Source organism: Triturus cristatus, chromosome 4_1 (genome assembly GCF_964204655.1).
Source record: "Triturus cristatus chromosome 4_1, aTriCri1.1, whole genome shotgun sequence".
Classification (NCBI taxonomy): Eukaryota; Metazoa; Chordata; class Amphibia; order Caudata; family Salamandridae; genus Triturus; species Triturus cristatus.
Genome location: NC_140585.1, coordinates 361,178,514 through 361,206,143, shown reverse-complemented (window position 1 = coordinate 361,206,143; position 27,630 = coordinate 361,178,514). Strand labels below are relative to the sequence as shown.

Here is a 27,630-nt window from a genome sequence, read left to right as displayed (position 1 = left end):
ATTTAAAGATGCTTATTTGTAACGTTTGAATTATCGAAAAGCACGTTAAGTCACATGAGCCTCAAATCTGATTATATATTAATGTAGTAGCACTGATGTTGTCATAGATGTTAACGGTAATACTGGTTATTTTACTTGTTCTTTCAGTAACCCCTGAAGAAGGGCACCAGTGGCCCGAAAAGCATTGGGTATTTTTTAAAAAAATAAACAACACGGCCTCAGACGAAATTGCTTCTTTCGTGTTTTATGCAAGAGGTTCGGATGGCCCAGCTTAAGCACGTGAAAACTTGCAAATCGGCAAATCCATTCCGCGTGTGGAAACAAAAATGGTGAAATAATTGGATTGAAATGTTTGGATAAAAGTGGTTGAAGATTTGATTACAATGGCACTATATGGATGAATTGGAAAACAGAATAATGGCCTAAACAGGCGAGTTCAGCTGTGCGTTTGGTTGGAGTGTTAATTCACCCCGTATTTGAAAATGCACAAGTTCTTGCATGGCATGGACTTTACAGAACTGCTTTTGCCATTTGTGGTGCCATTTTTAGAGGAACTGTCGTGGGAACGCTATAATAAAGCACCCCAGACAGGAACAAACTCCTAATCTGGCAGGCGGCCCGACCATGGCTTTGGTGGTGCAGCTGCAGGGCTGACCCAGCGCCGCATGTTAAAAGTCGTCATCGGGCCCTAAGTCGGGAGTTTAAAAGCACACTATATGCTTAAGAGGATGTTTAATTTTATGTAGGAAGCTTGGCACAGAATGATTCTTTTTAGTTTTTAAACTCTAGAAATCGTGATGCAGTTCCATACAAAGAATGCAAACAAACACAGACAGAAGGCCAGAAACTGGACTAATAGAAAAGCATAGGCAGTTAAACTGGACAACACAATGTTCGCAGTTAATGGTATAAATTCAACTTTTACTCTAGCTTGTAGCCTAGAGACGTGGCACACGAGGGAACTTAGCTTATGCATGCTCACCTAGCTCCTGCCCTGCAGAGCAGAACTGACGCAGACCAACAGCAAGCATCCTTCAAATCATGCAGAAAGGCCACATTAAGCTATGTGGTGTTCAAAGAATAAGGCACGTTTGTTGTGATTTTGCAGGTTTGGTTTGAACCTTCAATGGATCTGTTCAAACCAGAGAGCTACAGCCTCTATGTTATCTATAAAATCTGGTTATCTATAAAATCAGGATCTCCCCTGGATGTTGCCTCTCCTGCTATTCTGGTGCTAGGAATTAAGGAGAGTCTCCTGGTGCTGGACAAACTCTTTAATAATAACGTCGCTACAGCTCAAGTGCCTACACAATGGAAGTATGCCTCAGTAGTTCATCTCCTGAAAAGCCATTTCTTGACTCCTCTAAACCTGAGAATTATATGCCCATCTCATTGTTCTCCTTTTCTGCAAAGGTTGTAGAAAAACTTGCTAACAAGCAACTCTCAAAGTTCATAAATTCTAGGGATTTATTGCATAGAACACAGTCAGGCTTCTGCCCTCAACCTCAGTATAGCAGAGTCGGCTCTGCTTGCCTCCAAGTCCTGCATCAGATGCTGGACAGGGGGCGACATAGCAGTATTACTGCTGCTGGATCTGTGCGCAGCCTTTGACACCATATCCCACAGCCTTCTTCTGGAATGGTTGCGGAACTGCGGTGTTCGGTGCAAAGCCCTGCGGTCGTTGGCGTCCTTTCTGCAGGACCGTACCAACTTTCAAGCCATGCAGAAGCCTTTTCAATCTAATGTCTTTACCACTGCAGCAGGGGAGGAAACAGGTCCCTTACTTTATTCAATCTATACATGTGCCCCCTGGTGGATATTTACTAGTGGCACAGTTTTGACATCATATCATATGCCGACGATACTCAGTTAATCATCACCCTGTCACAGAATTCAGCTGCGGCCTCTTTCAGGACCGACCTACCTACCAGAGGTGGCCCTCTGGATGGACCTAAGTTGACTGAAATTAAATGCAGGCAAGACAGAGGTCCTTATCCTGGGAGGGCAGTCCTCCATAGCATCACCCGATTGGTGGCCTGTATCACTTGTTGCCCTCCTGTCATCTAAACCTAAAGTAAAAAACGTAGGCATCCTCTTTGATGCTGGCTTCGTGTTTGATTGTCAGATCAGTGCCTTAGCAGGCAAATGCTTTGGGATATTAAAATCCCTTAAGAAGATCATTGGTCTTCTGCCTGATGGTGCCAGAAAAAAATTGAATTCTGGCATTAGTAACTTCCCAGCTGGATTACTGCAACATCTTATATTTGGGAGTCTCTCAGGCTCGGCTGTTGAGACCTCAATGCGTTCAGAACTCTGCAGCTCAGCATTTGCTGAACCTTCCCAGACAGGCCTCGATGGGCCCTGTGTTGCATAAACTGCACTGGCTACTAATGTAGAAGCAACTGTCTTTCAAAAATCTCTGTTACTGCTACAGGGTTTCTAATAAAACAGGTGCTAGCTATCTTCACTGTTTCATTAAGCCCTATCTACAAGCGAGGTGTCAGAGATCCACTGGGACCCGGTTAGCGGAAGTCCCGACATAAAGTTCGAATCAGGAGTAGCTCTTATAGCTTTTTGGCACCCAAGCTATGGAACTCTTATGCTTGATCTGAGCCAACTGAAGACCGAACTTAAACCTCAAAATGTGGCTTTTTAGATAGATCTTCTATTCCTCTAGGCGTTTTGTGTCTTCTCCTCGGAAGCAAGACCTTATTAGCACTGCAACACTTCTTCTGAAGTAGCCATGTGCTATATAAATCTTCCTATTATTATTACTGTATTAGAATGTCTCGCCTTTTAGGATTATTAGCTAATATCTGACAACACACAGTATGAATTTGGGGGTGGTGTGGGGGGTGGCCAGCAGCCGAACATGGCGGACGCACCTTGAGAGGGCTCCCAAGTCTGTGTCGCCTTCTCTTGCTCTCATATGATGTTATCCACTCTATTGGAGGGGGATCCGGGGTGGTTGGGCTGCCGGGGAGTGAAGGGGGGGGGGGGGGGGGATGTCACGCTGCAGACTGGGGCCGTACAACCTACCAAACTGAGCTCTGGCTGCGCTGCATTGGAGGCCTGGGGGTGCAGCCTGTCTCGCCTGCACGGCCTTCCTGGATCGGCCTGGGTTACAGCGGGGATGGCGAGAGGTGCCAGAGAGACGGTGACTGCATCACAAGTGGTAGGAGATACTGCGAGGGGCGGGCGCACTATTTTCTGGGGACCATCCACCTTGCAGGCCCTTCTGAAGTGCAGCATCTCCTGCGGTTGGCTGACCGAGGAGAAAAGAGCTGCGGCCCGCGGAGGCACGCTGTGGGACAAACGCCATGAAGACTGTGGCCAACTGAGGTGAGATGTGGGGAGGACATAATTCAGCACAGGGTGATGGACGGGGGGGGGGGGGGAGGGGGAGGTGTGAGGGGGGGGGGAGGGTGCAGGTGAGGACACCTAAACGACCCCCTCCCATTCCCTCCCGTCCTAGCAACATTGGAGGCCCGTGTATTCCTCTGGTTACAGACTGTCTGATGGATCTGGAGCCATTCAATCCTTAAGCCAGATCAGTGTGGGGCCCAGCAACTGAAGGTGGAGCCTGGGGGTCCACTCACTAAGCAGCCACACTGACAGGCCACAGAGGAGAGCGCCACGGGGGGTGGGTGGGTGAGTGTCTAGGTGGGGACATGAGGTCTCTCACCCTCCTTCACTTCCTGGGTCCCCAGCACGCGGCGGGCGTTGTGTTGCAGAGTGGTTCAGGGCCCTTGAAGGCGGCCAGGTGGCCTCGAAGACGTGCCTGACCACCATGGCAGGAGGCAAAGAGGGAAAGAAAATACAACAAGGCAAGATAGAGCCATATGCCCTCCCTGCACCCATGCATACAGACATTGGGGCCAAGCCGAGTGAACAACGGCCGGATGAAGAGGCCCAGAAGCCGTTGCTTCAGGAGATCAAGGTGGGCATCTAAAGCATTAAAGGCACATTAGAACTAAAAATGGATTCCGTGGTGGCAGAAATGTCGCTAATAAGGACAGAGCTTAACAAAGAAAAAGACCGCCTCCGCGGCACAAGACAGACAGTGGCGGACATCGTTGAGGCTACTGCACAGCTCCAAAAGCAGGTCACTTCCCTACTTAATGACAATGCAAACATGTAGGCACGTCTAGAGGACATGGAAAGAAGATCCAGACGAAATAATATCCGCCTAGTGGGGGTTCTGGAGGAAGTAGAGGAACCATGCACAGACCTTTGTGCTTCAATACAGGCGGCAATAAAAATTCTTCTCTATTGAGAGTGAGCACAGAGTGCCAACTACTGCCCCCCACCATTCACCATCATTGCACGCATTTTCAATCACAGAGTCAGAGAAGCAAATCTGCAGGCAGCAAGGCTCACACCAGACCTGAAATTCGAGGGGCCACTGTCAGCCTTTACCCTGACTTCACCCTCAGGCTCCAACAGCTACGTAGGAGCTTCATGAATGTCAAGCCAGAGCTCCGGAACCGTGATATCAAGTACATGATGCTTTTCCCAGCCAAACTTAGAGTAATCGCTGAGGCGAAACGAAAAGTTTCTTACCTGTCGGTGTAGTTTTGCAGCTTGAAGATCTTTCTGGATTCACTATGCTGTGCATTATTCCGCGATCTTGTGGTTGGGTCCGGATTCGTAGTCTTTCCTTTGTTTTTTTTTTTTTTTTTTTGTAGCCCAGGTGGGCGTCGACGTCCACCATTTGGTGCACCTCCCGTGACGTCGTCGTGCTTCCTGCGGAAGTCCCACCTCTGGGGCGCCATCTTCGGGTTCTTTTTTCCCTGTTTTTTCCTTTTTTTTTTTTTTTTTACCCTAGGTGATTGATTAATCCTTTTGTCCATCTTTCTGTACGTTTCCACTTCTTTGATCCTATCCATTTCACCCCCTCTTCCTCCAGCCTCATCTTCCTGGCGGAGGTGGGTGGGTTCGCTAGTGAATCCAGAAAGATCTTCAAGCTGCAAAACTACACCGACAGGTAAGAAACTTTTCGTTTTGCAGCGTGAATCTTTCTGGATTCACTATGCTGTGCATAGATTTTGTAGCGGTTTTCCTATTTCTGTGGTGGCTGGGTGGAAGATGATCGCTGGTCGTTGAAAATGTGTTGTAGCACCTTCTGTCCGACCTGTGCTTCCTTATTCATTTGAATGTCCACGCAGTAGTGCTTCGTGAACGTGTGCACGGATGCCCAAGTTGCTGCGAGACAAATGTCTTGGATGGGCGTGTTTGCCAGGAAGGCAACTGTGGCCCCCTTCTTCCTTGTGGAGTGGGCTTGGGCCCCCTCCGTTAGCTCCTGTCCAGCCTGTTTGTGACAGAATTGAATAGTGAGGGCAATCCACCTAGCGATGGTGCCCTTGGTCACTGGTCTACCCATGAAGCTGGTAGCAAAGGACACAAACAGCTGCTTCGACTTCCTGAGTTCCTTGGTTCTTTCAATGTAGTGCATCACCGCTCTTCTGGCGTCGAGGGTGTGCAGGGCCTTCTCTGCGTTTGTAGTCGGGTTCTGGAAGAAACTCGGTATCTGGATAGTCTGGTTCATGTGGAACGCCGACACTACCTTGGGCATGAAGTGGGGGTCCGTCCTGAGGACCACCCTGTCTTTGTGAATTTGAATGTAGGGCTCCTGTAGCGTTAGTGCTTGAAGCTCGCTCACCCTGCGTAGTGAGGTAATGGCCACTAGAAAGGCAGTTTTCATCGTCAACATTTGTAGAGTGGCTTTGTGAATGGGTTCAAACGGCGCCTTCATGAGCTCCGTCAGAACCACGTTTAAATTCCATGCCGGCGGCGGCAACCTTTTCGGGGGTGCCATTCTTTTGGCTCCCTCCATGAATCTCTTCACCACCTGCGAGGTGAAGAAACTTCCACCTTTCTCACCTCTGGTGTAGGCAACGATCGCTGCTAGGTGTACCCTTAGGGAGCTCGAGCAGAGGTTACTCTTTAGAAGGTGTGTGAGGTACCTCAGCACAGTTGAGTCTCTTGTCATCCTGTTTTGCAGTCCCTTTTTCCTGCACCACACCGTGAATCTCTTCCACTTTGCGCTGTAGCACTTTCTTGTAGTAGGTTTCCTTGCCTCCCGTAGCACTCGCATGGTGCTCTGAGGCAACTTTAGGTGTGCGAACTCTAGGTCTTCAGGAGCCATGCTGCCAGGTTGAGGCTCTCTGGCTCTGGGTGCAGTACCTCTCCGTTTTGCATTGAGAGCAGGTCCTTTTTCCTCTCGAACCTGTACGGATTGCCTTGCGCCATTTCTTGAATCTGTGAGAACCATGTCTGCCTCGCCCACTGTGGGGCCACCAGGATCCGAGTCATGTTGCTGGTTCTGCACTTCTCTAGCACTCTGTGCAACAGGGGTATCGGTGGAAAGGCGTAGGCAAATGTCTTCCACCAGCTTATCCATAGGGCATTTCCCCTGGATTGCTGATCTGGTTGCCTGGACGCGAAGCTTCGGCATTTTGCATTGTGGCGTGTTGCAAACAGGTCTATTGTGGGAGTCCCCCATTTCTGGAAGATTTTCTCCGTTTCCTGGCCATTGAGCTCCCACTCGTGCGATGCTGAGGTCTGCCTGCTCAGCCAGTCTGCCTCCACATTGTCCTTTCCTGGCAGGTGAATTGCCAGTAGATCTATCTTGAGAGGTATGGCCCATCTCCAAATCTCCTGAGCTAGGGATGAGAGGGGGAACGACTGTGTCCCCCCTTGTTTGTTGATGTAGAACATCGCCGTGGTGTTGTCTGTCTGTATCAACACTCTCTGGCCGAACAGGTGTTTCTGGAATGCCTTCAGGGCTAGCAGTATCGTTTTCAACTCGAGGTAGTTGATGTGGCGGACCGCGTCCGCTGGAGCCCATAGACCCCTCACCCTGAGGTTGTCCATGTGCGCTCCCCATCCCTTCTGTGATGCGTCCGTGGTAATGGTCACTGTTGGGCTTGGTGGTGTCAGGCTTCTCCCCGTTGTTATGTTGTCTCTGTTCCACCAAGTTATCTCCTCCTGCACTGCGTGCGTAACAACCACTAGATCCTCCCAACTTCCGTTTGCTTGTGACCATTGCTGTTGCAGCCATTCCTGGAATGGTCTCATGTGCAGGCGTACATTCGGCACCAGCTGGATACAGGACGCCATCATTCCCATCATCTTGCTCACCGCCCTCCCTGTCAGAGCTCGCCCCTTCTGGTAGAGCTGCGTCTCCTTCAGTAGAGCATCTGTCCTCCTGTCGCTGGGCACTACCGTATTGTGTAGGGAGTTGATCTTTGCCCCCAGGAAAATCTTTACCTGCTCCGGTTCCAGCGACGATTTTCCCCAGAGGATGGAAAACCCCAGATTTGTGAGGGTGTCTGTTACGCGTTTTGCGTGCCTCTCGCACTTCTCGCGTGAGTTTGCCTTGACCAGCCAGTCGTCCAAGTAGGGGTATACGTGTATTCCCTGCTTTCGTAGGTGTGCCGCTACCGCCGACAGGCATTTTGTAAAGACCCTTGGTGCTGATTTTAATCCGAAGGCCAGGGTTGTGAACTGGTAGTGTTCCTGTTCGATGTTGAATCTTAGAAGGCCCTTGTGCCTTCTGTTTATTGGGATGTGAAGGTAGGCATCTTTGAGGTCCACGGTGACCATGAAGTCCCCTTCTCTTATCTGTGGCAGTACCTCCTGCAGTGAAGTCATTTTGAACCTTTGTGTTTTGACGAACTTGTTTAGGTACCGGAGGTCCAGTATGGGTCTGAGGTCTCCGTCTACCTTCGGAACCACGAAGTAGTTTGAGTAGACCCCTTTGTTGCGTTCCCTGAACGGCACTGTCTCTATGGCTCCCTTTTGCAGGAGTTTCCGTGTTTCTTCTCTGAGTATTGCCAGTTCTTGGGCCGATCTCTGTCTTCCCTTCGGCTTTCTGTTTGGAGGTCTTTTCTCCAAGTCTACGCAGTATCCGTACTGCACGATGTTCCGTATCCACTTGTCTGTGGTTATGCGCCGCCACTCCTGAAGGTAGAACCTCAGCCTTCCGCCTACCGGTGACGTATGCTCGTAGGCTCTTGAATCTTCTCTTCCCCCTGATGACACCTTTTTGCGCCTCACCCTTGGGGGCCTGACGAGGGTGGGCGTCTTCTTGCGTGCTGAGTCACTTCGAGGAGGGCTGATCGCCCCCTCTCCTCCTTTGGCCACGTCCGTTCCCTCTCCCTCGAAAGGACTGGCCCCGAGGTTGATATTGCCAGCTTTGCTTCTGCTGACTTTGTCCGTGACCTTCGCCCTGCTGACCTTGTTGGAACGCCTGGTGCGACGTCCCCTGTTGGCTTCCACCCCTACCGTAGGGTCTCCTCGAGGGATTTCCTCGTCTCATTCCCCTCAGCTGCAGGGCCCCCATGGACCTCGCTGTCTCGTTCTCCTTCTTGAGCTGGGTGAGCTTCTCGTCCACCGTTGCTCCGAACAGTGTCTCTCCGTTGAAGGGGGTGCCAAGGATGTTGTTCTGCACTTCCGGTTTGAATCCCGAGATTCTTAGCCATGCATGCCTCCTTTCTGTGACCCCTATGGCCATGAGTCTTGCTGAAGTCTCTGCCCCATCCAACGCCGTCTTTATACAGGAGTTGGCGATGTTCTTGCCTTCATCTACCAGGTGAGAGGCTCTCTGGCGGTATTCTTCGGGGAGGTGCTTTACTAGCTCCCCCATTTCATCCCAGTGTTGGTACTGGTGTCTATTTAGGAGTGCATTTGAATTCGCCATGCGCCAGTGCATTGCGGCGTTCCTCTCGACCTTTCTGCCTGTGAGGTCGATTCTCCTGCTCTCTTTATCTGGAGGTGGGCCCGAGGTTGCTGGCACGTTGGCCCTTCTCCTGGCCGTGGAGGCAATGATGGAGTCTGCGGTGACGCTACCCTTGATGTAAGGTGGGTCCAGGGAGGAGTGTTTATACTTTTTCTCTGTCCTGGGCGTGATCGACCGACAGGTGGCAGGCTCCTTGAAGGCTTCTCTCCCCTGGTTCATCACGCTTTGTAGCATGGGGAGGAACTGGCTCCTAGTCTGGATGGGGAGCAGTGTTTCGACGAGAAAATCTGCTTTCGGCCTCTCCTCGTCGAGCTTGACGCCGAAGGCCATTGCTGCGCTCTTCACCACCATATTGTACACCCCGATGTCGTCGGGTGGCGAAGGCCTCGAGGGGTACGTGTCCACGGCCTCCTCCGGGTTTTCGGTGTCGAGATCTTGCCATTCGACGTCGTTGCCGGTAGATGTCGCCGATTCGAAGAACGATTGTTGGTCTTCTTCCTCGGCTTCTTCCTCATAATAGGGCTCCTCTTCCTCTTCGAGGTCCCTTGTCAGCCCTTCGGCGTCGAACTCATCCTCGACTTCGCCGACGTCCGCCGATGAAACCGTTGGAATCTTGAATTCCTTCATCCTGGCGTCGAACTCCTTCTTCCTTTGAAGGATGTTCTCCATTTCGGCCTCGAGCCGCCTCTTCTTTTTCTCCATTTCGGAGATGCTTTCGGCGTCGACCGCGGGTCTTTTCGATGAAACTTGCGTCGACGTCGAACGTTCTTTCTGCGTCGATCGGCCCGTTTCATGGGATGATTTCGACGACCCTTGCCTTTCGGCGTCTTTCTGCGCCAGGGAGTCCTTTTGTAAGGATCCGCTGGGCCTTTTGTCCGAAGTTCCCCCTTTGGACGTCGAAGTTTTCGGCGCCGGGGCTCCCTTCGTGGACCTTGACTCAGTTTTTCTCGAGTCACCCTCGTGTTTTCGAGGTGTTTTTTGATTTGCGCTCGACGATTCTCTTACCTAGTCTTCTTTTTTCTTGTCGGTCTCTACGACCGTGAAGTTTTCGGCTGTCTCGGCGACGTTGTCCTCGTCGTCCGTGTCGAGGCCCAGCGCGTAAAGTGTCGGGGGTTTTCCTTGTCCCTCCATGTTGGCGTTGGCTCTCCTCTGCCTCTCTCTCACCCTGAGTGTCTTCGGCGCGAAGACTGAGCAGGCGTTGCAGTCGATACTCTGATGATCCACCGGTAGGCAGAGGTTGCAGACCGGATGCAGGTCTTTCAGCGCGAACTTGTGGTGGCAGTTTGGGCAGAACTTGAATGGCGTCTTGTCCATTTCGCTCAGGGTCTCTGAGCGTGCATTCTCCAAGGTCGTCGAAGAAAAAGGCTCGCTGGTCTTCTTTCTTCGCGTTCCTGTCGAAATCTGTTCTTTCCTGATGTCTTCTCTTGATTCTATCGATGAAACTCGCTTTTCTTCCTTCTTCCTCCGAGTGAACTTCTGGAGCTTCCCGATGACGATCCAGACCCAACGGCGGAAAAAAGAATCTGAAGATGGCGCCCCAGAGGTGGGACTTCCGCAGGAAGCACGACGACGTCACGGGAGGTGCACCAAATGGTGGACGTCGACGCCCACCTGGGCTACAAAAAAAACAAAAAAAAAAAAAAACAAAGGAAAGACTACGAATCCGGACCCAACCACAAGATCGCGGAATAATGCACAGCATAGTGAATCCAGAAAGATTCACGCTGCAAAACGGGTAGTTTTACCGGTCGGTGTAGTTTTGCAGTTTGAAGAATTTTCTGGATTCACATGCTGTGCATTATTCCGCCATCTAGTGGTTGGGTCCGGAATTGTAGTATTTCATTTTTTCTTTTTTTTGGTGGGCATCGACATACCACCATTTGGTGTCCTCCTGTGACGTCGTCGGTCTTCCTCCTTTAGTCACCATCTTCCTCCTATTGTCATCTTCCTTGGCAGAGGAGGGTGGGTTCGCTACTGAATCCAAAAATTCTTGAAGCTGCAAAACTACACCGACAGGTAAGAAACTATTAGTTGTGCAGCGTGAATCTTTTCTGGATTTACATGCTATGCATAAACTTTGTAGCGGTTTGCTACTCTTGTGGTGGCTGGGTGGAAGACGAACTTTGGTTTGTGAATAGATGTTACAAGACCTTTTGTCCTACTTGTGCTTCTTTGTTCATCTGAATGTCCACACAGTAATGCAGATGTCTTGAATTGGAGTGTCAGCTAGAAATTTAATAGTTGCTCCTTTCTTTCCTGTTGAGTGTGCTCACTGGGCACCTTGTAAGGTTTGTCCTGCTTGCCTCTGGCATAACTGTATGGCTTGCGCTATCCATCTTGCAATAGTGTTTTGGTTACTGGCCTTCCCAGAAAACTGTTTGCAAAGGATACAAATAACTGTTTAGTTTTCCTGTATTCCTTAGTTCTTTCAATGTAGTACATGACCGCTATTCTTGCACCAAGTGTGTGCAAAGCTTTTTCCGCTTCCGTCTTTCTATTTTGAAAGAAACTTGGTATTTGTATACTCTGATTTATGTGGAATTTTATTACCACCTTTGGTATGAATGAGGATCTGTCCTCATGATAATCCTGTTACTATATATTTGGAAGTAAGGTTTCCTGGCACTGCTTCGTGTAGTGGTTCGAACGGTGCTTTCATCATTTGCGCTAGAACTATGGTAAGGTTCCATGTTGGTGCTGGCACCATTTTTGGAGGTGCAATTCTTTTTGCCCCTTCTAAAAATATTTTGACTACATGTGAAGTGAAAAAACCTTTCCCGGTTTCACCTCTTGTATATGCTGCAAGTGCTGCTAAGTGTACCTGTAGTGATGTATAGCATAATTTACTTTGTACTAAATGTGTCAACCGCTCTAGCCGTAAAGCTACATCCTCTCCCTTATGCATCGGATAACGGGTACTATGCTGGTGCTACCCTGAGACGTCAGTCTCCCCTGTTCACCAGGAGCTCTAAATATTTAGGGATTTATGTCACCATGGACCCCCTCCTCTTTTATAGACTCAACCTGGTTCCCATCCTGGAGCGTTTTGCATTAGACGTCCAAGACTGGAGGTCTCTCCTGCTCTTCCTATTGGGAAGAGCGGCAATGTACAAGATGATGATACTGCCTCGTATGTTCCATGCGCTGCAAAACACCCCTCACCGACTTCCTGACAAGTTCTTTCGGAAAACAGAATCCCTTCTCTGTTTTCTCCTGTAGAACACAGCCCACCAAGCATAACCCTCTCCAAGTTGGTGCGCAGGGTGTACGATGGAGGTATCAGTCTCCCTGACATCAGGAAATACTACTGGACGACAATTAGCATGGCCAATGACTGGGCATTTGCCTCCTGGGACGATATCGCCTTCAGGTTAGAGAGGTTTTCAATGGGGAACACTGGTTACCTGGGGGGTGTGCTATAGCTCGACTGGAGCCGAGAATTTCCTGCCCAGAGACTCACTGTGGCCCAGGTGTGGAGAATGGCCACATCATTCCTGGGCTGGAGGGAGAGGCCCACTGAAATGACCCTATTATGGTGCAGTGATTCCCTTAGTAAAGTATGCAGACGGGAGGAGGCGCTGGGAGCCTTTCAAGAGGTGGCCTTTAATGCAGGGTTTCGCTTGATCCATCTACGCATCCTACATTGTTCATATTACTCAAAGACCGAGATACTCATGCTGGGTCATAAGGGGCCCTCCCTGCCACCTCACCTCTGGCCCAATTGCTTGGGTGACCCTCCCGCTCCCAAGGACGAGGTCAAAAGCCTAGGCGTGTGGATCGAGAAGGACCTGAGCTTCAAAACCCAGGCAAAAAAGACGGCAGGGACATGCTTCGGTCTCCTCAGAGCCTGTAGGAAGATCTTCCCCCTGCTCCCCGCTAACGCAAGGAAGCTCCTCATTCAGGGCCTCATCCTGGCGAGATTGGACTACTGCAACGCCATCTATCTGGGAGCTCCTGAAGCCACCCTTAACACGTTGCAGAAAGTCCAAAACGCCGCTGCCCGCCTACTTACGGGCACACCGGCTAGATCCTCTGCCAAGCCAGCTCTCAAATCTCTACACTGGCTTCCAGTCAGAGAAACGGTCGCCTTCAAAGCCCTCTGTCTGGCCCACAAAACCCTCAACAATAACGGCCCCCCCCTTCTCAAGGAACTCTTAATCCCCTACAAGGTGGAAAGGGATCTCCGGTCCAGCGGAGAAAATTTCATCTCAGTCCCCAGAGTCAAAAAAGCCAAGACCGGTGGCCGTCGTTTCTCGGTCCACACGGCCAAATACTGGAATCACCTCCCACGAAGACTGAGGACAGAATCGAATCACCTCCAGTTCAGGAGATCATTAAAGACTCTCCTCTTCCCTCAAACATAATTCTTTAGACGGCTGAAACCCCTGGAGATGCAGGTTAGCGCTGGGATGCTCATTGGGTTACTACGCGCTTTACAAAACCTTTAAATAAATACTCCCGCACTGCGGTCTGCGCCATGGGCCGCTGTCAGATGGACCACTGCCTTTGGGGCTGTGGTGAAAGGGGCACCTGCTTCCATATTCTGTGGTCATGCCTGGTTGTGAAGATATGCCTTCCATACATAAGGGGGAATGATCCACCGCCAAGATATAGCAAGTTGTGGCTCTCACTGGGTCGTGTGGTCCCCAAATGAAACAGTGCACGTTTATGAGGTGCTCGAAAGGCTCAAAGGGTGTTGGGGTGGGAACGGGACATGGACTGGTGTATGACACATGAAAAGTCGATCTATCTAAGTAGGGGCTGTCCATGCAAATGGGAGCGGGTTTGGGCCGGATGGCGCTCCCACAGATGCCTGAACAATGACTCCGACTTGGAACATGGTGACCACGGCGAGGGCACCCACTAACACAGTGACAATTTAATTAAGATGTGAACTCCAATAAATCACTCAAGGTCATGATGATGTAAATAAGTTATGGATAGGGAGTTCCACCCTAGGGTTGGCACACACGATTTCTATAGGTTGTACTGCTGCTTTATCTGTTTGAAAATGCAATAAAAAGATTTTTGGAAAAAAAACAAAAAAAAAATCTTAAGCTACTGAGACCTAAATGAAAATTACATAAAGGAGCCTCCAAATCTGCAGCAATATGCTAACGTGTACATAGATGAGGCAATAATTTACACTTGTAAAAGTCTGTTTTCAGCTACTGCTTTCCAACAGAAATATTAAACAAAAGCATACAACGATATTGGTCTTATAGAACAGCAATTATTAACAGAAGGCAGTGATGGACAAATGTGAGCCACTCTTACCGTCAATTTCTACTTTTTGCTTCTTGGTAGGATTATTATACCAATCTTCCTTTTTGCTTTTGATTACTTGAAAAAGAAAACATTTTCCAATGAGAATCATGCAGAAGCAGAATTACTTTCTCTCTTTTTTTAAATATAAAATAATAATGTAATGGTAATGACGGACCAACAAACAGTAACAGAAAATCACAAAATGAATCAGAAAATGTATTTGATTACTTAATAATTTTGTCATACCTAGTTTTATAAACTGTCCCATTAGAATATTTGTTCTTTGGAAATCGAATTAAGAAGAAAATAGTTTGAGAGGTTTATGAGAAATTAGATAAGACAAAGGAAAACAGAGCAAGGAAGGTCATGCGGTGGTATCTTAGGTCCCTAACTGCTGCCCCCCAGCGTTGAGCCCTTTTATGGCTATTTGGGATACTTCGTGCTTAGGCCTCCATAACCTTTTTCCACACGAGGTAGCAACGATCAAACTGCATGCTTTTTTTTTTTATATCCTGGGGATTTTAAAGGTACCCAGGGGTTTGTGGATTACGCCACAGAGGACCAAGAGTTTTGGGGAAAAATAAGAAAAAGTGCTCCAGATAAAAGGGTCCGTTTTGTTTGCTAAGAAAACGCATCAACAAACGGTTTGCTGTGCTAAAGTCGCCATCTTCCCAGCTTTCAGGAACATAAAGGTTGTCCATTTTTCCTATTTTTTGTGCTCTCAACAAGTTTGTGGTGGAAACCAGCGTGAAACCCCTGGGTGACCCAGGAAAGCTATACAATTTAGATCAGCAGACAAAATTTTGAATTCAACAAGGGGTCATATGTGTAGACCCCTTAAGGTTTTCCTAAAGAAATTAACTGTTGCATTAAAGAAACATTGAAAATGAGTAGGAAAAAATAGCCATTCGTGACAACGTTTTCAGCTGTAACTTTGTCACGATGGCCAATTTACAAAAGCAATATATCATTATGTCTGCTAGACCCTTTTAGTTGTGGGGATATATAAGGTTTGTAGGTTCTATAGGAACCCAAGGTACCCGAAAAAACTGAGTTGCACCGTACAATGGTATTTCATTCTGTATCGACTATAGACCATATCATATGGTGAAATATGTAGAGTGAAAAATGAGCATCAAGGTAACCTGTGTATTTCTGAAATGGGCACAAGACCTGGGGTTTGGGAGAAGTAGCTATTTGTACACCTCTGAATTTGTGGGGACCCGAACTAGCAAATGATTTAAGGGGTATTTTTCAAAATTACTTCTTTCTTACACACTGGCTTTCATTTGGAAGGCACAATTGCAGTGAAACTGAATTGGTAATAAACGTTTTACTTTTCTATGCTCCCACATATCTCCTAATAAAAATGGTACCTCACTTGTGTGAGTAGACCTACTGCCCACAACAAGAAAAGGCCCAAAAAAGCAACATGAATCCATCACATTCTTCCACTCAAACCTGGCCTTTTTTTGCAAAGTGGATCGCTGTGGATTTTGGGCCCCAACAAAGCCGGCACACTTAAGGAAACCTAGCAAACGTGTACATTTTTTAAAACTAGACACCTTAGGAAAACCAGAGTGGGGTTACTTGCGTGTCACTCTCCAGGTTTTAACCTCAAACTTTGACTAAAAAGTTTAAAAAAGCATTTTCCTCACATTTCTGTGATGGGAAGTTCTGGAATCTGTGGGTAACCACTGGGATCCTTAGACCAAGCATTCCCCTAAGCCTCCTGATAAAAATGGTGCCTCACTTGTATGGCTAGGCCTACTGACCGCAACAGGAAATGGCTCAAAACGCGACAAGGATACATCACATTTTTCCACCGCAAACGGAACCTTTTTTATCATAGTGGGTAGCTGTGGATTTTAGTTCTTAGCTCAGCAGGGAAACCTAGCGAACCTGCATATTTTAGAATACTAGACAACTAGGGGAATCCAGGGATGCGTGACTTTCACTAATCAATTTTAACCAGATGCCCGTGCAAACATCAAACTTTGGCCCAAAAAACTCACATTTCTGGGAAGGAAAGTTCTGTATTCTGCGGAGAGCCACAAATTTCCCTACACCCGAGTTACCACATATCACCTATAAGAAAGGCTGAGTGGCCCACCAGACCACAGCACAAAAGGCCCTACAGCGTTACGTTGATAGATGAGCAATAGGGATAGCTGCAGTAATTGGAGCCATGCTGTGGAGCCACCCATGCAAACCTACGTACCATAGACATTTTTGAAAACTAGATAACTAGGTGAATCTAGGGTGGCGTGTCGTTTGTGGATTCCATTAAGTTTTCTTACCCACAATGCCTTGCAAACCTCAAACTTTGCCTGAAATCACATATTTCCCGTACATTTTTGTGATGGTAACTTCTGGAGTCTGTAGGAATCCACAACATATCTACCACCCAGCGCTGCCCCACTTTTGAAGATAAAAACACTGCATCACTTTTGTGGCTTGGCATAGCACCCTCACTGGGAATGGATCAAACTAAGGTCAAGGGGAGCCCCTGTGAGGGGACTGACCCCAATGATGGGTGCAATCAGAAGGGGGAGGGAGGGGGAAAGGGGGGGGGGAAGAGGGGTTGAAGAGCTGGAGAAGAGGCAGGCAGGCAGGCCGCCTAATCTTTTTTGTTGTTTTTTAATAACGCTTTCCCTGTCTAGTGGGCGTTTTGCCCACCTCCCCCCGGAGGGCAGATCAGGGGCAATTACTCCCATCTGACTCCTATGGGGGCAGAAGCACGAATACCCCATTTAATTGGGACGGGGATATGGCCATGCCCATATTGGGCAGTATATATAATTTACAAGCACCTCTTTCTTTTAAGCAATTACCCTGCAAAACAGAATTTTATATTGCCTATTGTGAGTTCCTGGCCATGCGACACTGCAAGATTCAAATGAAAAGTGTTGGGTAAATTGCTTCAATTTATCTCAGCCACTAGTATTACTCTGGGCCACATTTCAGTCCATCATTTTTTTTTTGCAGACCATGCCATTTGTAAATTAGTGTTAGCCCCGCAACAATAGGAATAGCCCAGCCTGAACTGCCAGGCCTGCTCTGCTCTGAATGCGAACACAAACAGCTCCAGGCGGCTTTCGGCATATTTGGACCTTGCCTGCAAAGTGCAGCTTGAGTCCTATAGCACCGTGAGCATGGGATCCGTGTCAAGATATACCGTTCACGCTTAGGGCGTCGCTATAAGGAAAACAAAAAAAACCTGTGTGTTAAACAACCATTTTCATGTCATTATGTCAATTGAAAATGTTTCTCATGTTACAGTACATCTGCAACATTTGGTTTTGTATTATGTAAGAGACTTTAATACAAGATCACCTGGTAGTTTTTACTTCAACCACCATGACATGACATCACTTTACCATTACTTTGCTATCTTTACAACTTCATTGCATTATTACAACCCATATCTCTAGCACCAACTACAATTACTTTAATCCGATTATGTAACACCTACCATCATTCTGACCTCTACATGTAACCCTAATGCTAATTACCATAACTATAAATTAAATTACATTTACTTATCTGAAATACAACCGTAATACTAAATCACACTAAAATAAATTACAAATATTCTTAGGCTTCTAAGCTTAACCACCACCCAAAAGGATATGCTCATATAATATTAACCATCGCATGAATAAAATTTAACATTAATACTAACCCTGCCCCTCCCTCACCCCATGGCACTGAATAAAATTTTAAAAGAATAACAAATCCCCACTTTAATGCTAAACGTAAATAAAATTACTGAATCAAAACTTACATGGATTTCTAACTAACCATATTTTAAAACTACTGGAGGTAGTACATGGAGGAGGGATTCACAGTATCCTGATACAATCTAGAGTCCAACATGAATTCTCTCCCATTTAGACTAGACATTTGGAATATAGTTTAGGAGCACCTCACAAAACAAGCGCTGACAAAACCAATAGGTCTGCTTGCATTTGTAGGCCTGAATAAAACATTAAAAAAGCTGGCTGTGTGTGGCTAACACACAACAAAAAGAAACAACTGACTGCTGTACACAGTGCATCTTTGTAATTAAGGATTTAACGTGTCATAGCTCAGGGTACTTTTTAGATGTAAAACTGTCCCTCATGCAGGAGGTGGAAAGAGACATTAAACGCCCATTGACATGTGAAGAGAGAAGTACTCCTCTAGGTTGAGCCTAGCCCTACTCTATCATTGGTAACACATTTACCAGATAGATGTGTTGTTGAGTCAAATCTAGAAAAGCTACACTTGACATTTCAATTGGAATATCAGTAAGAAATTACACTAGTTTTATTCAAAATTGCAGGACTGCAACAAATTATTCAGTTCCCAAGATACAATTGTTTTGTAAGTATGGCCTTAATTTGTAAAGGAGTAGGAAGAAGGAATAATTAAACTTGGAAAAAAAGTATACTGTACCCTCAGCTGGTTTTTCTGAGCTTACAAGTCTATTTCCATCCATGGATCCTCCATCCACTGAGTGTCGCCTGAACAGCACTTCCGGACACAATTTAAATTCCAGCATTTTGGGTGCCAACGTGCTGTTCTGTAAATGTGTTACTGTGTCTTTCTTTTCCATTGTGAGGCTTAAAGCCCTTTTAAACTTCTCCGGGCCATTTGATTTGCCAAGGTTTAACTTTGAGGTGCATATTGATTCCTGTGTAGCAATTTTCGTCACAGCAGTCGCATGACACGCTAATGGTTTGCTGGATGCAGGCCCTTCATTAACAACACAAAATCTCTTTGTTCCAGAGTTTGTAACACTTTTGCCAATGTTCATGTGCTTGTGAGGCAATGCAGTGTGTAGGGAGCCATTTTTTGTGCCTTCATCTTTGTTTGAAAGGATGCATGATTTTAACTGTACAGAGTCTGAACGGCTTCCTTTGAGGGATTCATGAGCGGTCCCGTTACTAATTGTAGTTTTTGAGGACTTTTTATCTTGTGCATGCGATCCATTTGATTGTGTGAATCTTTCCTTCAATATTCCTGTTTTGACTGGTGAATGTGAATGGCTAAGAAGCTTGACTTTATTTTGATGCATTGCTTCACGTCCTGCCATTGTTTTCTTGACTGCTTTATTACGATCTGCTATCCGGCGTGCTCTATATTCCTCGATTGTCAATGTTTTTTTTCTCTCTTCAGCAGTACTTGCATCATGACTTTTAAACTTAATCTCTTTTTTATCTGAACCAACACATTTGAGACCTGGTTCCTTTCTTCCAGACGCTTTCTCCACTTCTGAATATTTTTCTGTCAGTTTCTTTTCCAGGTTTGAAGCACGTTTTTCATTTGACTTGTTGGTTCCAGTATTAAGGTATTTAGCTTCATTTACAAGAGAAGAGGCCTTACTCTTTTTTTCATGATCAGCAGTTGGACATACTTCTGTCTCCCTCAGAGAAGCCCCGACAGTTGAGCCCCTTCTCTTTTTGTCATCAATGTTAGTTGAGGTGTCTTCGTCTGCAGATGGTGCCTTGATGTTCCTTTCTTGACTGCAAGGAGAGTTTGCATCATCTCTACAATAGTTGCTATGTAAGGTCTTGCTCTTTCTTTCATAAACATCAGCATACTTTTCTTTGCTGAAAGGTGAGTTGCCAGATGAGGACTTGCTCTTTGTATCATTGTTAGTAAAATACTTTTCTTCTTTCTTAGAAGAGTTGGCAAGTGAAGCATTGCTTTTTTCCCCATTCTCCTTGTTCTTATGAGAGATTTCTCCAACACTTGGAAGAGAGTTTCCTGATGAGATCTTACTCTTTTTTTCACAATTATTACTTGGTGATTTTGCTTCACATCCTGGAGAATAGTTGCCAGGCGAAGCCTTGCTCATTATATCATTATTGTTGGTAGAAGACCGTTCTTTCTTCCTGGGAGGAGAGTTGCCAGATGAGGACTTACTCTTTTTATCATTATCACTATTAGAAAACTGTTCTTTCCCAAAATCGTTGCCAGGTGAGGTCTTAATCTTTTTATCATCAGCAAGAGACTTTTTATCTTTAGGAGAGGAGTTACCAGGTGATACTTTGCTCTTTTTTTCATAATCATAAGTAGGAGACTTTTCTGCATTGCTAGGAGAACAGCTGCCCAGTGAGACCTTGCTCTTTTTGTTATCATTGTAAACGGGAGACTTTCCTTCTTTCCTAGGAGGGTTGCCAGACAAAGGTTTGCTCATTTTATCATCATCACTAACAGAAAACCTTTCCTCTTTCCTGGGAGAAGATACTTTGCTTTTTTTATCATATTTGTTAGTAGGAAAATGTCCTTTTCTAGGAGGAGAGTTGTAATGTGAAGTAGACCGTTCCTCTTTCTGAAGAGAAGAGTTGCCAGGCAAGAGCTTGCACTTTTTTTCTTTATCCTTATGTGTAACCTTGCCAACTTTAGTGTGTAGCTTCAACCCATCTGCTTCAATCGTGTTGAGAGGCGCGCATTTAACTTTATCTTTTTTATTTTTACGAGGTGTAGATGAACCATGGGATATTGTGATCTGGCTTTTGAGATCAAGACTTTTCTGTTCCTTTTTTTCTGTACATATCTCTTTGTAGGTTTTTGAGTCAAATACATTCTTGTTACAAGACGTGTGGTCCACTTGAACAGTACAGTTAGGAACAGGAAGAACTGTTTTAGTTGGATCTTTCTGAGAAATGTTGTCTTTAAGTTTGGATGCCATTTTCAAAGGTGTCATTGGGGCAATATCCATGGGTTGATGTTTTATCCTGCTTTTCTTTTTTTTCTTTTCTTTTTTAGATTTTATTAGATGTTCAGGTTTAGATTTCTTTTTATATATATCAAAATTTCTTGCAAGAGATATCAGACTTGGTTTGTTTTCAACAAGTGTTGGCTGAGCCTTAACAGGGCTGAGATCATCAACAGTTCTTATACGTTTTACATCATTCACGGTAGGGCTGTGTGGTCGTTTTATGCCTTTCCTTTCCACTGACAAAGTGTTTGCTTCATTGCTTGCTTTACTGCAATTTAACAGTTCTCTTGAATTACTATTTACAGTAGGAGCACAATAGCCAGCTTTATCGGTGTTTATACAGTTGTCCCTGGAACTTTCAGTACTCAAGTCACTCTTTGTATTACCTTTCCCACCAGCATTTCCACACATACATTTTGGCCCAAAAGCATAAAGTGAATATATCCAACTGTACAAACAACATGGACTTTTACCTGGAGAAGTGATTTTCGTGTCCCCATCTACTGACTCCTTTAGACGCCTGATTTCAGTAGACTGGTTAAGGCCATTTACTTTGGGCCTAGCTGAAACCTGTTCAGTAAGTTGATGGTCTCTCGTGCCAACATCACTGGCTGACCTAGCTTGTACCTGCGGAAACAATTTGGTCATGGTCTCAGTGTCTAGCAAAGTAATTTTTATTTCACTTGAAGTGTCGCCTATTTCAGAATCACTTATATCGGTCAAGTCATAATCATTAGGTAGGGACTCCTGTGGCGTAACAGAAGTATGTTGCTCAAGACCTTTATCCAACAAGTTCTCCTTTCCAGAAACAAAGTAATCTGAAGAGGAAACCTTTTTATCAAACTTTGACTCAATCTTCCCCACTGGTGATTTGCCCTTAAATTCTTGACAACCAGAACTCACTTTGGTACATGGTACTCCAGCACACAACTCGCTTTCTTTAGAGCACAATGGAGCATGATTTACATAATTACAAACTTTCAAAGTGTCTGTAATTTCAGTCTTTCCTGGGCATTCAATAAGACTGCCAGACATCTTACTGCAGTTCTCAACAAGCAGCAATGCACTCTTCTGTTCAGCCGTGTTACTCTGCTTAAGGCTTTGATTTGTTAGGTTTTCCTTTTCAGAGCCAATTATTTCTTTAAGAGACACAAGTATGTTTTTTTCAACCATCTGCTGATGTGTATTATCACTTTTCTCTGCTCTTCGGCATGCAGGATCCTTTCTTGAGCCATTCCCTCTGGAAGAAAGCTTGCATCCGTTGTCGAACTGCAACTCCTGCTTTACACAACTATAGACTTGTGTCTCCGACATATTGATTTCCATCTTAATTGAGCCTGGGGTAAGAGAGTGTATCTTAGCATCAGTAATATTTAAAGACCTACTGTTATTGTTAGTATGCAGCAACTTACTCTGCTCCGTCACAGGGTCACATTTCTTAAGAATTTGATTTACAAAGTTCTTATTTTCAGATTCAGGAGAAATTGTGTCGTTTTGATCAACCCTTTTCTGAACTGTAAAAACATTTGTCTCTTGGCAGATATTAGAACCCTCCTTTTTAAGTCCACACATTTCTAAACACGTTTTGCCTTCTTCGTTGAACTGTGGCTCCTGCTTAATACAAATATGACCTTTTAACTCCACCTTCTCTGTAATTACATTGTTTTTAAGACCTTCTTTATGACAGTCTGCTTCATGATTACAGATAAGGCTGAGAGAATCGTGGGAGTTCACATCAAGGGGCAACCTACTCTTCTTTTCTGTAGTGCTGAGTTTCATAAGGCTTTGATATAAAGAGTTCTCCTTTTCCACAGAAGCAGTTAAGTTATTATCAATGCTCTTTTCATGCTTTATGTTTCTGTCTTCACTCACTTTGTCTATAGAACTCACTTTGTTAGAGCCACCAATTTCTGAAGAAATTCGGCATGCCTTGTCAAGTTGTAATTCCTGCTTCACTGCACAAATAACTTTGCAGGGGACTTCATTTTTTATCGCCCCCTTTCCTTCCAACTGATGTTTATTTTCCATTCTATCCAAGCCAAACGGAAATTCAATTAGAAGTTCAGAAAGTTGATTATCCAGGCCTTGCGCCGAGATAAATTCACCAGCAGACTCTCTTTCGTCTTCTTCTCTCTTAACTGTGACAGAGGCACATCCTTTTTGTAATATTTCTTCGCTGAAAAGGGAGTTCTGTTTTTCAAATTGTGGTGTAGAAGTAGAAGGATTGCCTTTGTTTATCTGCTCTTCATCAATGGATGCGCATTTTTCTGCATCTTTTTCTTTACTAGAATCTGAATAATTATCTTTTTCACTTGCGTTTTCACTGTTTTTATGTATCTGATCAGCTATCAAAGACACCTGCTCTTCTGAATCCTTTTCTTCGTCGGGAGAGAAGTCACAATCGCTGTGACTGCTTAGTGCTTTAACTGAATGCTTCGATTCATTTATTTCCTCATCTGCCAAGGGTGCATATTTGTCAAGGCAGTTTTCTTTTCTTGCAACATAGCCATGTTCTCTTTCTCTAGATGCTGGACTACAAACCCAATCAACTTCAGTTGCTTTACTTGCTGCAATAATCTCTAAATCCTCACTATGCTGTTTTGTGCCATGGTTGTATTCTGAATTGGAAACATTTTGGTCAAGGACAGGCTTCGAAGGGCTTACTTTTGAATTATAAGCCTCATTTACGTGGACATCCTCTGTGCAATAAGTCGTATTGTCAGGCGAGTTTGCAAAGTCAGGTTTCAAGCTATTGGAAGATTTAACATCTGCCAATGTTAATACTTCCGTTTTATCTGCACTTGTCGAGGGGCCACTTTCAAGTTCTATCACAGGATGCAGAATGTCACTTTCTACTTTTAAAGTCGTACGGCTTACATCTTCCGAACTAGATGCATCAAATATTTTTGCAATTTTAGAATCATATAATGTGCTGCCTTCAACAAGTGTACAAATGCTTGAAATGTGCAACTGCTCATCACCTGTGCCTGATAAAGTCTCAGAACAGCCTCCCTCGTGTACAGTTTGACTGACAGGATTACTGCCTAACTGACATATAATGTTTACTGGCTCAGAGGCAGCAGTTTTTTCTAATGGCTCCATCTTACCTTCTTTGATGCTTAAACTGCTGGAACTTGTTTCCTCTGTAATAATTGAAACATTTGTATGTTTCATGGACGCATCTGAATCAAGTTCTTCAGTCTGATCGTTACCAATGGGGGGTTGTGGTATGCTTCCGATGTCTGGCAGTGAAGAAGCCTCTACTAACGTGCTATTCGGTTCCATCAAACAAGGCAATGTGCTTTCATGAACGGCTGGACACACTTCCACTGTTCGAGAGTCACTTGCATGAATTTCAATGAGACAGCCAGACTTTGAAAGTACCAAAGGATTTACAACAGCAACTCTTTCAATGGTTTTTGCAACATTGGAACCCAAAGCATCTTGTTTTTGCCCCACAGCAGTGCTAACAGGACAGTGACTTGCCTCATTTGCACCACATGAAGCTTTGATTGGTTCACTGATCTGGGCAGTTTGTTGGCCTATTTCCTGAGAGGTTGTACATTTCTGATCACAAAGGCCTGCAGATGACAAGGATTCTTGTGGCTCTACACTTGAGCAGGCTGTTGGTTTATTGTGGGAAGCTTTATTACAAGGAGGAGTTTTCCACAAATTAAAGCAGGATTCCAGTGCTTCCATTGTAGCACTGCTCAGCTGGTAGAAGGGAGACTCAATTTCTGCAGGAATTAATTTATATTCTTCTAAATTTGAAGCTGCTATATTAGTAACACTGTTTGAAGCCAGGGCATTTGTACAACAATCAGTATGATTTATGAGACTGCTGGTTGCTTCAGTGTCCTTCAGATTTTGGCAAGAATCATTATCCTTTGCAGAACAGTGATCGTTAAATATTTCTGTCACCAATAGGTCACGTAACAATGGACTTCTTTTGCTAAGGTCCTCCTTAGTAGTAATACATAATGTTCCTGGTTGAAGGTTACTTTGCAGTTCAAAAGCACATGAAGACTGTTGACCTGTAGGCCCAATATTATCCACTTGTTCCTGGCATGTTATCTTGGAAGTGTTAACTAGTTCTTGGCTTGGGGATGATCTAGTGACTTGTTCAAAAAACGTAAGGCCTTTATTTTCCTCCGGGTTCTGTTGAGTCTCAACGACAGTAGACTCATTCTTCCTTGAAGGGAAATATTGTCCTTCTGGATAATCTATTGGCTGAGTAGGAGATTGTAATGTGTGGTTATTGCACTGTTTCTGGGAAGGACTAGACAATAATGGAGAATGTTTGCTAACTCGATTAATGTTTTCTATCCTGGACAGTCCCTCGTTATTTATCAAATCCTGTGGATGCCTGTAATTTCTTTCATTCATTTTAACCAACAATGAGTTTTCTCTGTACAATGGTCCATCAGGTTTGATAGGGGGAGACAATGTGAAATTTGAGTCGACATCGGATACAGTTCTATTCACGCTTAAAATATTGTCTAACTCTTTATGTGGCACACTTATTTCATGAGCACTGGAAGATGGAACGGTTGTACTTGTTTTACTTTTTAAAGAATCATAGATATATACTTTTGATTTAAATATCCTACCAAGCTGAAGTAAGCGTTTTTTCGTTTTTAATATTTCAAAATAAATTGCAAGCAAATCTTTGCTGATCTCCTCTCTTGCAACTGTCAAGTCTGATGTAGGGTTTACAAGTAATCCAACAAGTCCGTTTTGATCGTCTTTCATTCGACTAGGACTACAAACAGAGTAGGGCTTCTGAAACTGTAGGTTGTCCAAAGCTTTTGAGCTTTGCTCACATTCAGATGTTCTAGTATTACTGGTGTTTTGTACATCTTGGAATACATGCTGGAAAATATCCGTTTGGTTTTGGTTTGAGGTGTGTGAACCATTCTTATCAGAATCACAGGATGGCTTGTTTGAATGTCCCAAACTTTCATAGGTAAGTACTGCAACATTTGTAGCAGGAGAAATATGTCCAGGTGGGGGGTTAGGAGGCTGATTGTCAACTGCATACAATTCATCCCGTCTATCCGTTAACAGCAGTTGCTGCTGATGTACATTTTCATTAATGTATCCAACCAGCTCTTGCTGCTGTGTTGGTCGTTGAAGATTCAGTGGTTCTTCAAACTGAATGACTTGTTGGAGTGTAAGCGATTGCTGGTTTTGCTTAGTCTGTTGGTGCTGCCTTGATTGTAGTAATCTTCTCAATGTTGCTTGCTGCTGCTGTTGCTGCTGGTATTGCTGTACTGCCTGCTGGTGGTTTTGTGGTAATTGTTGAAGTTGCTGAGCTGCCTGCTGAGGGTGCTGAGCTGCCTGCTGAGGGTGCTGAGCTGTCTGCCGAGGTTGCTGCATCAGCTGCCTAGGATGCTGCATCAGCTGCTGAGGTTGCTGCATCAGCTGCTGAGGTTGCTGCATCAGCTGCTGAGTTTGCTGCATCCGCTGCTGAGGTTGCTGCATCCGCTGCTGAGGTTGCTGCATCAGCTGATGAGGTTGCTGCCGCGGTTGCTGCACCAGCTGCCTAGGTTGCTGCATCAGCTGCCTAGGTTGCTGCATCAGCTGCTGAGGTTGCTGCCGAGGTTGCTGCATCTGCTGCCGAGGTTGCTGCATCTGCTGCCGAGGTTGCTGCATCTGCTGCTGAGGTTGTTGCATCAGCTGCTGAGGGTGCTTACCTAGTTGTGGCCAGTGATTTTGAACTGGTTGCTGGTGAGGAACTGGTTCTTTTCGATGCACTGTCTGTTGCTGTAGTCCTGAATGCTGGTTTAGCAGTTGATGAGCTTGAGACTGCACTGATTGTTGGCACTGAACTGGTTGTGTTGGCAATCTAGAGTCAAATTTATGGTGCCACACATTCCTTGTCTCAAGATTATTTTTAGATACTAAAAATTGTGAGGCAGGTGTCTGCATTTGTGATAAATGACTTGATACAACTGGAGCATGGACATTTGCAAAACTGGCGGAGTTCTGCATATTTCCAATGTTTATGGTTTGCTGGGAATTCAGAAGCTGGTTTTTTGCTTGTTGGTGGGCAGACAATGCACCTTCTTCAGCAGCCTGCATTGTACAGTTCTGTTCCTTTGTCCATTGCAACTGTGGCTCATTTGACAACGGTCTGTAATCTTGGTTGGAGGGATATGTTAAAGAATCCTGCGCAGATGGATAATGCTGTTGTAACATTTGTTGCCTCACATTTACAATGCTGTTTGGTGATACATTACGTTGGGATTGCACTTGCTGTGTATTTTGCCATGTTGCAGAACTTGGTTGAGAAGAAGTAATCTCCACTTGCTCATTTGAGACATAGTGTGACAAAGACTTCCCCATGGAGTTGGATTTAAAACTTGACGTTTGATCCAGACGTCTTATTGATTCAGTCATTTGCATGATGCTCTGCTGTAAATTGTCAGTGCCACCAGCAGCCATATCAGTGGACAATGCTGCAGGAAGAGATTGGTGCAACATTCCATTCCTTAAGTTGATGTTTTGGGCAAGAGTATTTGGAATAATAGCCATATTGTTAGATAAATGGCATTCATTTAGATCTCCTGATCCAAATGTAGAAAATTTGGATTGAGAAGAAAAAGATGGCTGGTTGTTTCCTGAATATGTCTCTGAATTGGAGATCTGAGGCAAAGGTCTTTCTAAACGTTTAAACTGTTCGATATTTTGATCTGCTGTTGCAATCCAGTCCATACCTGCATCACTTCTTGCTGATATTTTCACTTGTTTGTCAATTATAAGGGGTTCTGAAATAAGAAATAAAAGCCTGATAAGGATTGGATGCAGGTTGTCATTATAATAATATACTGTAAAAAATATTTTTTTAAATAAAGCAACACTGGACATAAATTGTCATTTTCTTGGGGATAGCCAATATGCTCAA

The 27,630-nt window shown here is 45.1% G+C and overlaps 1 protein-coding gene across 3 annotated transcripts in view; it reads right to left on the bottom strand.

Annotated features, from left to right (window-relative positions):
* LOC146854951 (uncharacterized) overlaps positions 1 to 27,630 on the bottom strand; it is a 98,933-nt gene that overhangs the window by 27,646 nt on the left and 43,657 nt on the right. For all 3 annotated transcript variants that reach the window (XM_085652381.1, XM_085652383.1, XM_085652382.1), the window contains 2 exons: positions 18,452 to 27,493; positions 14,021 to 14,086 (listed from right to left, as the gene is read on the bottom strand). In XM_085652381.1, coding sequence (XP_085508507.1) covers positions 14,021 to 14,086; positions 18,452 to 27,440 — 9,055 coding nt within the window. In that variant the 5' untranslated portion in view covers positions 27,441 to 27,493. The remainder of the gene's footprint in view (positions 1 to 14,020; positions 14,087 to 18,451; positions 27,494 to 27,630) is intronic.